Consider the following 17,445-nt stretch of genomic DNA (forward strand, 5'->3'; position numbering starts at 1 on the left):
GGGGGACCCTTCTTCCTCTGCTAGTGTGAAACGGCATGAAAACTGAATACGTAGCGGCAAGGGAAAAATGGCAGCATTAATTTGCACTTGTGGATTCATTGTGTTGCTGGTGTACTTGTACTATGGAAAGCTCATTTTTATGACAACAGTAATTGTTTCATTCTTTATTCAGTGTTTATTGCACCTATAGAAGCCAGAAGATTTCACACAAATACAGAAGGAAGCCACATTTATATATTAAATGAAGTACATTGCAAAGATAATACACAAAAGAAAATTATAAACAGCAAGTAGGAAAACTTATTGTGCCACTGCTCTTCGGTATAAGTATTAGCATACTTGTATGCCACAGGGCATTTGTATAATAACGTTATACAAAGTAAACTATATCACACGTAGTATTGATACCTTTAATAAAACTGGCCAATGGGATCAGCTGTCCCTGAATGTAGCTGCAGTTTTGCTTACAATGCCTTGTATGCAACGCCTTCAATACAGGACTATAATTGTATAATATTTATATCTGCGCTGTCCTCACAAATATCGAAAGGCTTCGGTGATTGTGCTTGTCAGCAAAGTAAGCAATACATATGCAGAAATTTAAAAAAGAGTGGTAGTTCACAAAGTTCAAGTTGAAACAATTGATGTGAGGTCACACCCACAAAGTAAGTATGTCCACATTAAAATACAATGCATTTTGCTGCAAGTAAAATGTACAACAAAGCTTATGTTGTATCACATACCTACAAAAAAGTTAGCACCGTCGAAGCTGAGCCAACACACCGCAAAATTAGGACGCGACGGCTCTATTATGTTGTGAACCTCAAATAAATGAATATTTCACGGTATTTAAAACACTCATTGAGTGGTATACACCAAATATTTGGGGTTACAGTCAATCTGGCAGCATAAAAGGCTATTGTAAAGCAAGTGAACAGAGTGAGCGCAATCAATAATTTAAATAGTAACGCCAACGGTATTCCAGGTGGCAGTGGCAAATTTTCACAAAGGTCAGGTAAAAGACATACAGGACAAACATTAAAAAAACATTGTCATCCTCAAGCGTATACCTAGCTCACACATAATCCATTGAGAGCATTCACAGCATGTCCATGTCATCACACAGTTTGCTCTAGTGAAAGGTAGGCCAGCTAACCTACCGTCATTGTCCACACTGTTTAGCTTGGGCTGAACAGAACAATTGCTTAAGCATAATTTGCATGCAGGCGATTCAAGCTACAGCATTCAGCAAGACAACAAACATGTACTTGCATAATTTACAATAAGGTATCACATTTTCCCTCTATAAAAGTTTGACATCTGCATACAACGCTCTTGAACAATATATGCACTTTACAAAGCAACTCAAAAAACAAATACCTTAACATAAAACCTGGTGGGACAGCTGAAGTTGATGGATAAAGGAATTAATTGTGTGGGCCATCATGAACATAATTCACCCACGAGAAAACTTGTGTAGCAATTCTTCCAGTACTGCGAGCCGCAGGCACCCAAGCTCAGACACCCTGCCTGGGTCAGCAGAGTAACCATGATCCTGTAAAATTGCTTCTGTGAGTGGTTCACTGGCTTCAGGGCTTCTCTGAGGGGCAGTGAGGTTAATTACATCGATGGAGTATGGTTTCTTCAGAGGAGCGTACAAAAAAAATTTCGATGTGTTCCAATAGAAAGCAATTTCCGCCATCAATGTCCTTGACCTCATTACGAACTATCAGACGCTTCAATGCTGCTGCAAACTGCTTTGCTGTTGGGTTGTCATTGCAGCCCCCAAATGATTTTAATGCAGCAAAAAAGTAACTCAAGGTGGTCCTGACTGAGCTTGGAAGTCGGAAGATATGCCAATAGGACATTTTCTGTAACCAAGTGGTTGTATAGACGGTTGTCTAAGCACACCACAAAGCGAATGAAGCCTGTCTTTTGGTTGGTCCCTGTCATTAGGTTACCAGCTGCAGGCTCCCTAAGCGAGCAAAAGTAGGCCATAAGTTCTTTGACATACGCAGTGACAGGAGCCACATTTTCAGGACACAGCGGTCCTTTCTATTCTTCTTGCCTTGGATGTCTAGAATTTAAAATATCAAATGCGTTGTTGACATGTCTGATAAACTCTTCTGTAGGCAGGGAATTAGAAAATTTTCAATTTTTTTGAGCTCTGCAGTCACTAAGAGCATCTGCTACCGATTGACTAAACGTTTGAGCGAACAATGGGACTTTCATGGGCTGGTTTTTTCCAGGTAATATGTGCTTGTCTAAGTTTGTTTGCCAAATGTAGGCCCTCTGTGTACTGGATTTCATGCAGCTCATCAATGTGTTTCAACAATATGAACTGTTTGTTCGTATCACAATAGCCTTTTTATCAAACAGGGTGTGCCGCTGTAGCTTCAACATGTGACAGGGATCCAACATGGCAAAGAAAAGCTTTTTTGTCACTGGATGTGGAAAAGAAGCATCCAGCTCAGTCAGGTCCATCTTGCGGCCAAGGCTGTGCAGCAATGATAAATTCGCTGCAGCGCCATCGCAGGTCAAACTCGCAATGTGTGCACCCTTTTCGTGAGTGAAGCTAGCAGCTTGCAGCACCAAATTGTGCCTCTGCTCATCACCAAGGCCATGCATTAGAAAGTAGCCAATCGGCAGCTTCCATCTGCCATTGATTGCAAGAAGCATTAAAAGAAATGCATCTTAGGCAACTGGAAAGCTGTCATCATTGACATCAATGCCCATGTCAACATATCCATGGAAGCTTTTCCCATCCCACACTACTTCTTTGAATGGCCATCTCATCTACAACCAGATTGCATAATGTGGAGAGCCGTGCTTTACCTTGATAGCCACTGCAGTCATTGCCTGTTTTGAAAAGTCAGCAGCCCTATCAATGGATTGATATCATTTACACAGTGTCTTTGGATGCGGGAGGCATGCGTTGAAAACAGCTCGTTCATATCTGTATGCTCTAGGGGAATAAAAATGCAAAGTCAGTGCAAATGGCCTGAGCTCTGGCGAGTAAGCGGGTGACGTTGCTGGCACCAGACTTATGTGGCAGGTGACGCATGAGCAAGTCTTTTTTTGCCCCACCAAGACTCTGCAATACGGCGAAATCCTCATTTCATAGAATGCGATTGTCAGATAAATCTTCTATGACATTTTCGAGATGAGCAACCTTTTGAAAAAGCTGTTGATGGGATTGCCGTAGAGTCTTCATCTTCTTCTTGGTTGCAGTTTGTAATTGTGCAACGCCATACTTCATGCCTCAGAAAGGCCTTTTCAGGTGCGTCTTCTGCTGGCTGTGGCTGCAAAATATCACGCGCTGTAACAGGTGCATGAGCGACCAACATGACACAAAGCACGTACGCAGAACAAATTAATTGTTGTGGCATACACTCTTATGCAAGCTATGAAGAATATAATGCTTAATTTTAGGTCATTACATTGCTCACGACGGTTTCCGTTTACACTTTTGTGAACTTAAAAACTGTGGGGGCATAAAACTGCCATCCCTACGAGCTTGCTAGTGCCACTTAATTCTGTTTATTTATTTGCTAAATACTGCAGGCCCATCTGGGCCCAGGCAGGAAAGGTAGAAGTACAAAACAACTAACACAGAAGAGGCCAATGTAGCATAGTTCAATGAGATATGTTTTACAGAAGCCTTTTAGTTTGAGTGGGCAAAATATACTGAGTTCATATATCACGGCTCATTGTGACCGATCGAACATATAAAGAGCATAGAAAATTGTGAAGAACCTGTTGGTCTTCTAGTTATTGTGTCATTTGAATGGAAAAGAAAAATTGAAAAAGGATTATTGGCCGATAATTGGTGTTTAATGCAAACCCTGAGGAAACTCATACCGCTGCGGACGAATATGAATGTTTCAGTATTTAATTAGATGGTTGCCATGATCATAAATGTTAGTGTCCAAGTGCAGTTCACTGAGTGACATTTATTATGCTTGAGTTATTAAACAGTTGCCGCGAAAATATATGCCACTTCACTTGTAGCTACCTAAGGAAACAGTCAGTCAAATAACTTTATTTAAAGGCCCTGCGTTAAAAGTGCATGATCAAAACATAAGGAAACAAGTATGTAAAAATTGTAGTGGTCGAGTATTATCCTCACCATAGTATGCCTTGCTGTTCGAGGTGTCGCTGGGTTGTGTGTAGGCAGTGCTGCAGAAGCTTCATCCTTGAGCGTCCTGGAGGGCCTTGGACTTATAGACTGGACAAAATACACCAAGTGCAATGAGGAGGGACTGCTTACTGCAACATAACTTGAAATTGCTGACCGTGCAAACGAAACACCAGATGCACAGTTGAAGCTAAAACTCGGGACTAATAGCGACACCATTGGCTTCATTTAAAATTTAAGCACATTAATGACCAGCAAGCAGGACATTGTTAGGGAGATCAGTGGCTGTGGCTATATACTGTATTTTTTATCAACTGTCCCAAAAAATGCTGTTGATGAAGCTTAGCAGCACAGTTGGCATGTTATAAATTTTATTACTGTTGTAAATGTTGGAGCCTAGCAAGGGTGTTAATTATGTGTGTAATGAGAGGACATGGCTGAAGTATAATTCAGAGAAGGAGTGTGTTTTCCTTACTCCAACTTTACTGAAAAAAGTGGTTTTTCATCTTACATAACACTGCTTTGCTGCAGTTTGTTTTATTTTCCTTATCTTGTACTTATCCTAGATTGACTAAAATGAGATTATGATGTAGCATATATGGCTTTCATTCATTAGCACTTGCTTTTGCCAGTGTTAACAATGAAATTTGAACGCAGTATGCTTGTCACCTGTGTCAAAAAAGGGCTGTAATGTAGCCAATGATAGGCTGAACAGTTCTATCTTTCTCTTCATTCTGAGCATTACTAATAGATCTTTTAAATCTGTTGAAAACATCTTACAAAAATCTGTATGACAGTCTCATATGCATTTTTGAAACTTAAATAATTACTTTAAAGGTGAAATCCAAAATATATATTAAAGGGAAACACCAGATTTTTGCAAAGCAGATAAGAACATGAATGAACCAAGATGTGAGAAAATGAAATGAACCAACATGTGAGAAAATGTCTTAAGCAAGCTCTGTGATCATTACGACAATCAAACATGCCAGGACATGTTGGATTTCGGAAATCTCATCAGCGATATCTGATTCAGTCAAGGACGCGCTAGCAGATGTAGCAGTACCCTCTGCTAGCACATCAATCAGACAAGCCTTCAGAGATGTCCATTGTGGCTTGAGAGAGACCTGCCTGAATATAAGAAAAGCATATTTCACTTCAGGAATGGTGGGGGACATCTACCACAGTCGTGAAAAAGGTATGATCAAACTGGAAACATGCATTATGGCTGCATACAACTGTGCATCAACTTACTGGCTCAATACAATGCGTTGGCGGGCTAGTTGGTGCGAATCCATAATTACTTGTTTAGCGCAAAAAACAACGGACACGTGAAAGACGACAGGACAAGGCGCCTTGTCCTGTCGTCTTTCACGTGTCCGTTGTTTTTTGCGCTTAACAAGTAATTACTGGCTCAACTTGATGCTGTTATGTTCCCGTGGATGTAGCTGCTTCACTTTAAGGTTGACTCATTGCTGTGGCATCGTCCTTTGCAAGCGTCTGCAGTTAAAGAATAACCCACCAGATATTTTTGAGGTCCCACAATAACATTTGCTGTGGAATGCATTTACACAACCTTTGCAGAGTCATGCAAACGACCTTGCATGATCTGTGCTTTCCCTACACACCGCATCCCCTTGTGTAGAAAACTATCTTTGATCTAAGTGTGCTTGTAAAATACGCATACAGCTAATTGAATCTCAGGGGAAATGGAGCTGTAGTAACTTTGCAGTGCATGTTTCACACAAATTATCAAAGATATAGCTGTAACACATACATAATGTAATGTAATGCCCCCTCTGTAATGCCTCCAGGCCTTCAGGGTACTACTAATAAATGAATGAAAAAGATGTTCACTCCTGTAATTTAAAGTAAAACTGTTATTTCATCTCAACTGTCATTTACCTGTTGTTCAAAATATGTCAACCAACATCATATCTTCTGAAAAAAAATGATATTTAGCCTCAACATGGGGAGTGATTGAACTTTGCAACATGATGTTTGAACTTTGCACTCACAAGCAGAGTTACTACGAGTAGAATATTCTCTACAAAATTATTGTTCTTGGAGACTATTGCAACACTTGGTATGTTATGTGAAGACTAATCTTTCATGGTTTCTCCAATTAGTTTTATTGCAATTTTGATTGTTTTGAGCCACAGGAAATACATACAAAATTCAGTCAATAATAATTTTTATAGCAGGAAATGTAATTCTTCTACAATAAATAGTTTCACATCGTACCTTTTTAGGAGTGTACGCTAGCTGATAAAAGTACTTTAAAGAGAAATAAATGTTTAACACTTAGTGGGAATAATTACAAAGTTGGAAAAAATGCTCTTGAATAGCACTATTTCGTCAGTTATAATTCACACGAGCACGTAGTCACTAACGATCGCGAATATTGCAGTTCCATTTTCATAAATAAAAGAAATGTTCATTGTGCTTACCTATGGAAGGACAGGCCATCGCGCCGATTTTCTGTTCGATTAGGGCATCCTGGCGCAAAACACGTCATCACGGAGGTGCGCCTACTGCTGACGGGAGTTCTCGCCGGTCTGCTAAGAGGCCGAAGACTGAGCAGATCTCGAGCAACACTGTCGACTGCGCTACGGGCCGGCACGGCCCGTAGCGCAGTCGACAGTGTTGCTCATAGCACAGTCCATCCTTGGGCACAAGACGGGACGCATTTTTTTTCCCGTAGGGACAGTCACTTCGGACCATGTACGCGAGTTAACCGCGTGCACATTTTGCGGGGGCGAAAGGCATCATTTTTTCCCAGAAGACGTCGTCAAACGCAACGAATCGTAGTCGGAAGGGTGGCTTGGTTGCCTTCACACGTTTGCAGGGCGAAAGGTTCCCTCGTTTCCCTGAAACCACACCGAAACGCAACCAGTCGTCCTTGAGGTTGTCCTCCCGGGTTGTTCGGCGTAATGCCGGTTAACCAACGCCTTCGTTCGCAACAGCCTTGGCGCCTGTCTGCTAATTAAGCGGCGAGACTCAACTGCTTCACACACTCGAATTCCTTCACTAACCTCGGCGCGCGTCTGCCACACCGAGTATGTGCGCATATTCCGAAACCCCCGCAGCAGACGAAATCGAAGCCACCGAAGCGAGCCGAGTAAAATCTACAGCTTGCATATCACGTGAGGGCCTATTTCCCATCATCCCATTCCTCTAAATTTTTTATGACTAGGCTTCAAGATTGTCACGTGACGCTCCCTCCTAGTTTTTTTCCTTCCTCCATGCCCGGCGGCGCGCCGACGACGCCGCCGCCGACCAGAAACGACCAACACGCCGCCGCCGGTCGAAACCGACACGGCGCACACCTCTATCGAAATGCTGCCGCCGTGGCCGGAACTTGATCCCGCGACCTCGTGCTCAGCAGCCCAACACCATAGCCACTGAGCAACCACGGCGGGTAACTGTAGGTTTTTACGATTGTGTGCGCAGATGCGCAGATTGTTCTTTCAGGGGTCATACGTGCCCATTAGGTTGCCTTATTAGGTTTCCAACACAACCATGTTTCATGGTTTGACGACACCTCAGAGCGCCGTCACTGCGTCATTTCCAGGAACCGAACGCGGGGAGCGGTTCCTTTCTCTCGCGCAAGCTCGCAGTCCGAGGAAGAGGGGGGGGGGATAAGTGAAACACAACATTGTTTCATGTTTCATGGGTAGAACGCCCACTGTGTGGAAACACAATGAATGACGTTTCCATTGTGTTTCCAGTGTGTACGTTGGCTTTCCTGCAGTGCGTTTTCGGCACTCAGGGCCAAATCAGCGAGACATAGAAAGCTTCGCTTTAAAAAACAGTGATTTCTTTTTAATTTTGACACCGACGGGTTTTCCTTCGAGCGTGCACTCTAACGCTATCGCGTTAAATCATCTCGCCGCCATAGTCACGGTCATTGCGCCCGCGTCTTTGCATATCGGCAGCCTGTCATAGCTTCACGTGACCGTCTACCTGGCCGACCGGAGCAATAATCTTCCTCCGTGACCTGGCCTGCATCGCACATCGGCCGCCCTCGCGGACTTCTCCAACGCGCAGGCGTGGGTTAGCGGCAAATACAATGCCGCGGTAGCTATTGGATATCGCTACGTTAGCACTTTAGATTTTCAAGACCGAAAAATCCATTTCTACATTTTACGAACTTCACGATTTAACGAAATAATTTGAGCGTGGCCATCACTTCGTTATATCTAATTTCAAATGTATATGTTTATGGCTGGCATACTGCAGGATTTTGCACGCAGTTGAAGTCATGGATATTGGAGCGTTCTGTGCGCATCGTGAACGCGCGGCCAGGCTTTTCTTTCATAAGGCAAGCGAGCCTTCCTTGATCTTCTTGTATTTGTTTCTGTTTCACTTATCCCCCCCCCCCGCTTCCTCGGACTGCGAGCTTGCTCGAGAGAAAGGAACCGCTCCCCGCGTTCGGTTCCTGGAAGTGACGCAGTGAAGGCGCTCTGGGGTGTCGGATGACGTTTCCCGGACCTGGGGTCGACAATGGGGATGGAAACCGCGGTTCCAAAAATAGTGCACGGCCAAGACTCGCCCCACCAGCGCTATAGACCGTTCTGGTTTTTTACATGCTGAAAAACTGAACTTTTGTGTGTTTGCAACTTGCTTTTCTAACCTTCTTTGTGTAATTAAAGTTTGTTTTAAATGTTCAACTGCGCTCGACCCATTATCTACCTGGTTTGCGGATGCTTTTATCCCGTTAAGTGCAATCCACGAGGCCAGCATATGTACGATAGTTCTGTATCAGTGTTATTTCGCCGGATTTATGTAAAAAATTACTTTTGGCTGGCCGCCAATAACACTTCAGACACTATCATTTACAGATCTAATGAATAGCACAGACATAATTTGCACACAACTCTGCGTATCACCTCAAAAGACTGTTCTGGATATTGTCTGGCTCGGGGCACATTGTAGCATCAAGTTTAAGCAACAGATTCATGGCACCGCTACTGCTTATCACAAAATCTAGAATAGCAGGCAAAGACAGCCAAAAGCGTTGGAGACACCCTGAAAACACTTTTGAAGAAATCGTTAAAACGTGAAAAAGCGAGCTGACGCAAGCTATATATCTGACGCAAGCCCTGTATATATATATAGCATATATATAGCGTATATATAGCGTTGAGCGTATATATATATATATATATATATATATATATATATATATTCACTTCTTAATTTAAACATCAAAAAGTCACCTGGGCCCGACGGCATCCCCAGAGAGATATTTAAAACGATAGGTGCAATGGGTGGCAAAGTAACAGTTCACTAATAATGTTTCCTGACAACCTTGAACAGCTCATTTCGGCGAACGATTCGTTAATGAGTGGCACATGAGTAGCACCTGGGGACAAACTGTCGCATATCTGTACACGCGTACTCTCGTGAAATCGTTTCCCTTTCTGTCACGCGGCCCATATCGCGATCACATCACCGTCGCCCCACTATGTCAATACAATCGCAGGCCGCAAGGCTGGGGTGTGCATTTTGTCCCCTGTATTCCTTGGCTGTCATTCTGCCACGTTAAGTTGCCGCCATGAAATAAAGCATGTTTCAAGTACAGTCTGCCTCTTCGTTCACGGAAGCCCCGGAACACGACATAGTCTTGGCGACGAAGATGGGATCCTGGTAGACAGCCACGAGAAGGCAAGTCAACGCAGCCATGTCGTCGCAATTACCCAGTGAACCATTAATGTACCATAGATGTCCATAGAACATCATGTTTGAGACATTGCACACATCCTATAGATATCTATATTTCTCCAAACAACGTTACAAATACGTACCATGGATAATCTAAGTCCCATCCAGATCACGTTGCTCTAACATTGAAAGGATGTCGCAGCTGGACATAAGTAACCTCTAATAGATGTTCTTTTTGGGGACGCAGGAGGTCCATAGAACATCTAGTGGATATTTCCTGCTGACGCTATCTGTATACCTGCGAGTGCCACAGTAGATGTACTATTGAATACAAATGAAATGCGAATAGCAGAGTGTGTGGCCAAAACGTAAGGAAAAGCACAGTATGTGGCGTCGGCCAGCGATGATTGTACACATGCATGTGGTTTCGATGCGGAGTGCGGGGCTGCTTGTCCTAGTGCGTATTAGGTCGCCTGTATTTTGTTGGAAGCTTGTATTCTCAACCCGCCATTGCAGTGCCATTCCTATCTGTGATTACTTATGAGGTGGCTAGCACTGTTGTTGCGCGTCCAATGCAATGCATTTTTCGTGCTATTCAAATTACGATTAGACACTGGCAGCTTTGATGGTGGTAACAAAAGCAAAGCAATGCTTGTTAGCAAGCTGGGTGCATGCCAGCTATATGTACGCTACAGATGTAGCGATGATGCTAGTCACCATAACACTGTACTGCCAGGTGGGTATGGTCCTGCCCGAGGAGAGATGAGAAAACAACTTTCGGACAAAATACGGGTGACGTTTATCGCAATAGGGCGAGCAGCACTGCACTCTTCCTCGAGAACTACATCCCCACGCACGTGCACGACTGGCCGACGACATGCACCATATACCTTTAGTTATGCTTCGGCCACACACTCCGCTGTTCGCATTTAATTTGTCCTCGATGGTACATCTGCTGAGGCACACTAATGGCCGGACGAAGTGGTTGTTCTGCACATCACTGTTTTGGTCTCTGGAATATTATACATTCTCACCGGTTTCTGCTGGGAGACGCCGCTCCCTTTTTCGGCGATGGAAACGGAATCGTTCGAGCACCGTCCAGACCTGCCAGCGTCTGCGGGAGCTACTCCAAGGAAGAGGAACTGCCTTCGGAGCGAAGCTGACAGCGATGACACCGAGCTGTACTCTCCATCGAGCGACACCACTTCGGACGATGAAGGCTTCGAGGTCTACACACGCCGGAAAGCTAAAAGACGAAATGTCAGCGGATGCTCCGCATCAAGTAAGTCGACTGTGATTCCTACGCCGAGAGCTCCGGAGCATACAATTATCTTCGTTCCCGAGGCGGCTACGGACAATCTCAACCGACTCAATAGACAGGCCATCTCTATTTATCTGGAGTCTCTCGCTCCAGGCGAGATAAAAGACGTCAGAATCAATAATCGCAAGAACGTCCTCGCTATCGATGTTACTAACCGAAGCGCCTTGGATCCGTTGATGAAGATTACGCAGCTAGATAACATCAAAGTGCGCTGCCACACTCCTCAGACCTTGGAAACCACTGCAGGAGTGGTTTACAACATCGACGTCTCAATCTGTGACAGTGATTTGCCTATTTTGATCAAAACAACGACAGAAAGCATTCCCATAATACAAGCTCATCGTATTGGCAAATCAACTTGCGTGAAGCTCATCTTCAAAGGGGATAGCCTACCAACGTATGTAAAGGTCGGCCATTTTCGTCATATTGTACGACCTTTCGTGCCCAAGCCCCTACAGTGTCGCAATTGTCAGAGAATTGGACACGTGAGTGCTGTCTGCAAGAACCCAGGCATATGCTCACGTTGTTCCGAGTCACATAGCTCCGACACTTGTCGCACGACGGACTTCAAGTGCTCCAACTGCAAGGGTGCGCACGATGCGACTTCGAAAGATTGCCCATTCCAGAAAAATGAACAGAAGATCTTGAGGCAGATGGTCAGAGACCATTCGACGCATAAAGAAGCCGCAACTAAAGTGCGACGCCGACGCCGACGTTCCCGGCACCGCAAGTCAAGAAAGCACTGTGATAGTTCTAAGGAAGTGCACACTCCGGAGAAGGCTGTTCGTCAACCGCTGACCTCGTGCGTTACCAACGCAGATGAGAGAAGAACGCCCGCCATCGATAACTCAAAGGAAGCATGGCCACCTTTACCGAAGCCATGCCAACTCGCAGAACCACGAGACACGAGTCGTCCAACAACTACGAATGGCCCGACAGCAGGCCCTGCAGCAGTCCGCGCAGAAGGCCAGGACTTGCAAGTGATCGCCATGCTGAAGTCACTCATGAATGTCATGCGTACGTTACTGACGAACCTAAACACCCCGAATGCTCGCAGCGCACTGCAGGTACTGGACGCGATGAATCCAGTACTTGCAAGTCTTGAATAGCATTATGGCTCATTCACCGCTGTCGTTCCGTAAAGATGTCAAGGAAGCATCCCTTTTTCAGTGGAATGCTCGAGGCCTCAGATCAAGAATTTCGGATTTTCGACCTTTCATTTTTGCGAACAAGTTTCCCATCATCGTCGTCTGCGAACCAAACCTTCAAACTACAATCCGGCTATCGGGCTATGAATCTTTCTCATCAGCGTCGTGTAATGTCCTCAGCAAGGTCGTCGTTTATGTTCGGTGTGAACTCACTTACGTGCTACATTCAGTTGTGCCTCACGACGACGACCAATACGTGTGCTTAACTGTAAAAACAAAGAAACTTACATTTACTCTCGTCGCTGCATATATTTCTCCAACCAGTCGTTTTGACACGCAACGACTGGGTGCTTTGTTATCCGCGACACCTGGCCCTTGGATCCTTAGTGGAGATTTTAACGCACACCACCCGCTCTGGGGGAGTGTGAAGATGGACTCCAAAGGAAGAAAACTAGTCGCATTTGCCTCGGACCAAGAGCTTTGCTGTCTCAATGACGGCAGCCCGACATATTTACGGGGACTAACCTACAGCAGCTGTCTGGACTTGACTTTCGTCTCTCAGTGTCTTCGAAGCAGTATAAAGTGGTTCACAGACATAGAAACCCATGGAAGTGATCACGTTCCTACCTATTTGAAGATCAAGGGAGTGGCCAAGTCTCTATCTACTGCCCTGTGTAGAACAGACTGGACGAAGTTCAGATCGCTTATGGAAGACGAATGTCAAGAAGGCCACCCATCATCTCTGGAGAATCAGATTAGAAATGCACTGCAAGAGGCTATGTTCACTTTTAGGCCTTCTCCAAAGTATAATGAATATGAAGGTGAATTGGAAAGGCTTCGAGCGATTCGCCGACGCGCGGAAAGAAGATACAGGCGCACGAAATGTATTCATGATCTGAGGGAGGCGAGGCGGATCCAAAAGAAAATCCAGCGCCGCATCGATACGCTACAATCTCAGAAGTGGAAATCCTTTTGCGAGTCCTTGGATCCTCGAAAGCCTCTGTCCCACATATGGAGAACTCTGCGTGGCCTACAATCGTCTCCACAACAGCGCCACCCTTTTAAGTCTCTTGCCCTGCATCAAGGACGACGTGAGATCGACGTTGCTGAGGATTTCTGCGCAAGAATCGCTGGCTTGCCATCACGACCTGTACCATTAGCACGTGACGTTGCGGCATCCAAGGACTCTCGCATGGATCTCTTGTTCTCTATGGAGGAGCTCGAAGCTGCGCTGGCGACTTGTAGGAAGTCATCATCGCCTGGGCCCGACGGTGTCACATACAAGGCACTTGGAAACCTTGGCCACAAAGCCCGCAGTGTACTCTTGGAGAGATACAACGAATCCTGGCGCGAAGGATTGATTCCTTGTGAGTGGAAAGTCAGCCGCCTAATACCTTTACTTAAGAGCTCTAAATCTCCATTAGACTTGGCATCGTACCGTCCCATCGCTCTTGCCAGTTGCGTTGGGAAACTAATGGAAAGGATGGTGTTGACGCGTCTTGAATGGTATTTGGAACACAATGAGGTATATCCCAATGCAATGGCGGGCTTCCGGCGCGGTCGGTCATCAGTCGATAACGTGCTTGATTTGGTAACATCTATCCAACACCAAAAGAGCATGAAACGTTTAACTGTGGCGATGTTTCTTGATGTGAAAGGCGCATATGATAATGTAGCGCACCAAGCAATCCTCGATGCTTTGATCGATGTGGGCATTGGTGGCCGTGCACTGCGCTGGATTCACAGCTATTTGGAGGATAGATCCTTCTTCGTACTTACAGAAGATGGAATGACATCCCACCATGTCACCAGCAAAGGTGTGCCACAAGGCGGAGTGTTAAGCCCCACGCTCTTCAACGTAGCACTGCTAGGCCTTGTTGGATCATTGCCAAGGACGGTTCATATATCCATCTATGCAGATGATATCTGCATCTGGGCAGACGGCGTAACTCGTCCGCAGATACGAGCGAGACTGCAGAAGGCGGTCACACAAACGTCGTCCTATCTGCGTATGAAAGGCCTAGAATTATCCTCCGAAAAGTGCCGATTAGTCGCATTTACGCGCAAATCAATGACTCCATATGTTATACGCATAAATGGACAAGGAATTGCTTACGAAACAAAACACCGTTTCCTTGGAGTCATCATCGATCGTGATTTGTCTTGGACGCCACATATTTCATATATGAAAAAGAGGTTGACTGCAATAGCACATGTATTCAAATTTGTCGGCGGAAAGTCTTGGGGTGCGTCTGTGCAATCGATGCTACAGCTGTACCATGCATTATTTATGGGCTTCCTAAGATACAGCCTGCCCGTGCTGGGAAGCACCAGTAAAACGAACCTTCGAACACTCCAGAGTATGCAAGCCCAAGTTCTACGGACGTGCCTCGGCCTCCCTAAGTGTGCATCCACAGCGGCCACAATCGCCATAGCATGTGACCACCCTGTATCAACATACTTTGCAGTCGACGCTCTAAGAGTGCACATTCGACATGTCGCAAGGACGCCCTTTCACCATCTTGCTTGCCTGCCAACAACTAGGCCGCATACGAGTTTTAGCCGTCTCCTGACTATACACGGAGCATCGCTACCATCGAATTACGTCCCTGCAGCATGGCCTTCGTTACCACTGTGGTCTCTGCATTCACCTCGAATATGCCTCACCATTCCAGGCGTGAATAAGAAGGCACAAATGCCGTCAGCAGCATTGAAGCAGGCAGCATTATTGCTACTACATGAGGTCCACAGTGACCGCTTACATGTTTACACAGATGGGTCGGTCATGCACTCCAGTTCAGCAGCTGCAGTATTTGTCCCAGCAAAATCTACAGTAATAAAATTCCGGACATCGCACTTGACATCGACGACGGCTGTCGAACTTACAGCTCTGTGTGCAGCAATGAAATTTATTGAACAGGAACCGCCCCAGAAATGGTCTATCTTCTGCGATTCCAAGGCCGCCCTCCAGAGTTTGCTCTCTGCACTACGCCGTGGACCCCACGAACGCCTTGTCGCGGACACACGCGAAATTTACCATCAGGCAGTTGACAAAGGACATGACATTTTCTTTCAGTGGCTGCCAAGTCACTGTGGTATCTTTGGAAACGAGCAAGCGGACGCAGCCGCTCGATCTTCACATACCAGTACCGATTGCGTCGCTATCCCTATGTCCAGAACAGACGCAGCAAGAAAGCTCCGTGCGCTTGCTCGCGAGCTTACGTTAGCCCACTGGAATTCAACGGACTTTAAAAACCAGCGCCTCTGTTCCCTGGATCCTGATCTGAAGTTCCGCCTTCCACATGGCTTACCACGACGGGAGGTAACTCTCATTTGTCGCCTAAGACTTGGCGTAGCATTCACCAACGCGTACTCCTACCTGATGGGAATGGCCACAAGTCCAGATTGTGAAACTTGCGGGTGCAAAGAGACGATAGCACATCTTCTGTAGTGATTGTCGTCGTTTTAGTGCACAAAGGAAAGTCCTCAGAACCACGCTCGACAAGATACACAGCCGTCCCCTTACGGAAGCCAGAATTCTTGGTCCATGGTCCCAGCCGACGTCGGAACGAACTGCTTTAAAAGCGCTAGTACGCTTTTTGAAAGAAACAGGACTACATGAAAAACTATAGAATTGTGCGGACAGTTGTGTTGTTTTTTTTTGTTCTTTTTTGTTTTCTTTTTCTTCTTTTTAATCTTCTCTGGTTTTCTCATCTTTTCTGCCCTTACCCCATCCCCCCGTGCAGAGTAGCCAACCGGACACTTAACCTGGTTAACCTCTCTGCCTTTCGCCTCTTATTTTCCTTCCTTCCTTCCTTCACACTAATGGCACAGTTACCCCCATTGTCGGCATGTAGCTGGTGACTTTGCTTGAAATGTTTTGTTAACGTGTAAACGTGTGAATGAGGAAATATAAATTGCAACACTTATTAAGGTAAAATCCTTAGATGGCTCAATGGTCGAAAAATCCGATGTCCAGCGTCGCAGCACCAAATTCAATGGCACTAAAATTGGGGATTGAACCTTCAACCTTTGGTGTTAATTAGGTCGAAGCGAATTAAGGCACAGTTCATTAAGATAGAGTTAATTGAGGCACTCTAACCCACGGCCTTTGTTTGGAGTCGAAACCACTTGGAGATATGGGTGAACCGGCCACATCTCCAAATTGTCTCCAAGTTGGATTCCAATTGACATGGTGAAGGTAGAGTCGAACCCACTACCTTGGGTGTTCATTAGAGCGAAGTTACTTAAGGGCAAGTTAATAACAGCAGAGTTAATTAGGCACTCGAACTCTCGAACTTTGGTGAAAGTCGAACCCACGACTTTTGGTGTTAAGACAAAGTTAATTAGGATACAATTAAGGCACTCAAACCCTCGACCTTTGGTGGGAGTAGAGCCCCCAACCATTGGTTTAATTATGACGAAGTTAATTAAGGCACAGGTAATTAAGGCACTCGAGCCCACAACTTTGGTAGGAGAAAACAATAGAAGTAACAACGCATGCAAATGACAAATAATTTAATTAATGCTTCGTGAGTGCGCAGGCTTCTGCCTTCATCCTCTTCAGTGTTCGCTAAAGTGACTGTCAACTTTTATATATAGTTCTAGCGCTCATCAAAATGCGAAAACTGTGCTAAGAAAATCATAAATCCACATTTTGATCATTATGCATCATTACAAATCCTGCAATGGATAAATGAAAAATAGTGAGTTCAGTAAGCACTAGGTAAAGCACACCAGTGAAACTCACAATGTCATACCAATGTTACTTTTTTATTTATACAACTGATAAAGCTTTATTACAAAAATGATCGGCCCCCAGCCACGCACATGTATGAAATTATTCATTACATGTTCTCGCTGTATACAAACAGGTTAAACGCGGATCTAAAAAAAAAACACTTAATCAAGAACAGATTCTTGAAAATTAAACTTTATTAAAACACAAGTAACGAGTAGGCACAAACTGACTAGTAGGCACAGTGCCACAATTATAATTAAAAAGAATAAAACTGATTCGTAAGAGGTAGTATCACATACTAATTAATGACCAAAAGTGCATGGCCTGCTTGCCAGCACCTGCTTCTGGGGCTACCGGATTCAAGATAGAAAGCCAGTACTTTCTAGCTGCATTGAAAAATATATGGTAAAATAAATTCCACGCAAGCAGA

General features: G+C 44.9%; 1 protein-coding gene across 1 annotated transcript; it reads left to right on the forward strand.

The window, feature by feature from the left end:
- Positions 1 to 10,823: 10,823 nt before the first annotated feature.
- LOC125947003 (uncharacterized) lies at positions 10,824 to 12,236 on the forward strand. Its single transcript, XM_049671276.1, has one exon. The coding sequence runs from the start codon at positions 10,877 to 10,879 to the stop codon at positions 12,233 to 12,235; it is 1,359 nt and encodes a 452-aa protein (XP_049527233.1). The 5' UTR covers positions 10,824 to 10,876; the 3' UTR covers position 12,236.
- The last annotated feature ends 5,209 nt before the right edge of the window (positions 12,237 to 17,445 follow it).

This window comes from Dermacentor silvarum, chromosome 7 (assembly GCF_013339745.2).
Source record: "Dermacentor silvarum isolate Dsil-2018 chromosome 7, BIME_Dsil_1.4, whole genome shotgun sequence".
In the NCBI taxonomy this organism is placed as follows: Eukaryota; Metazoa; Arthropoda; class Arachnida; order Ixodida; family Ixodidae; genus Dermacentor; species Dermacentor silvarum.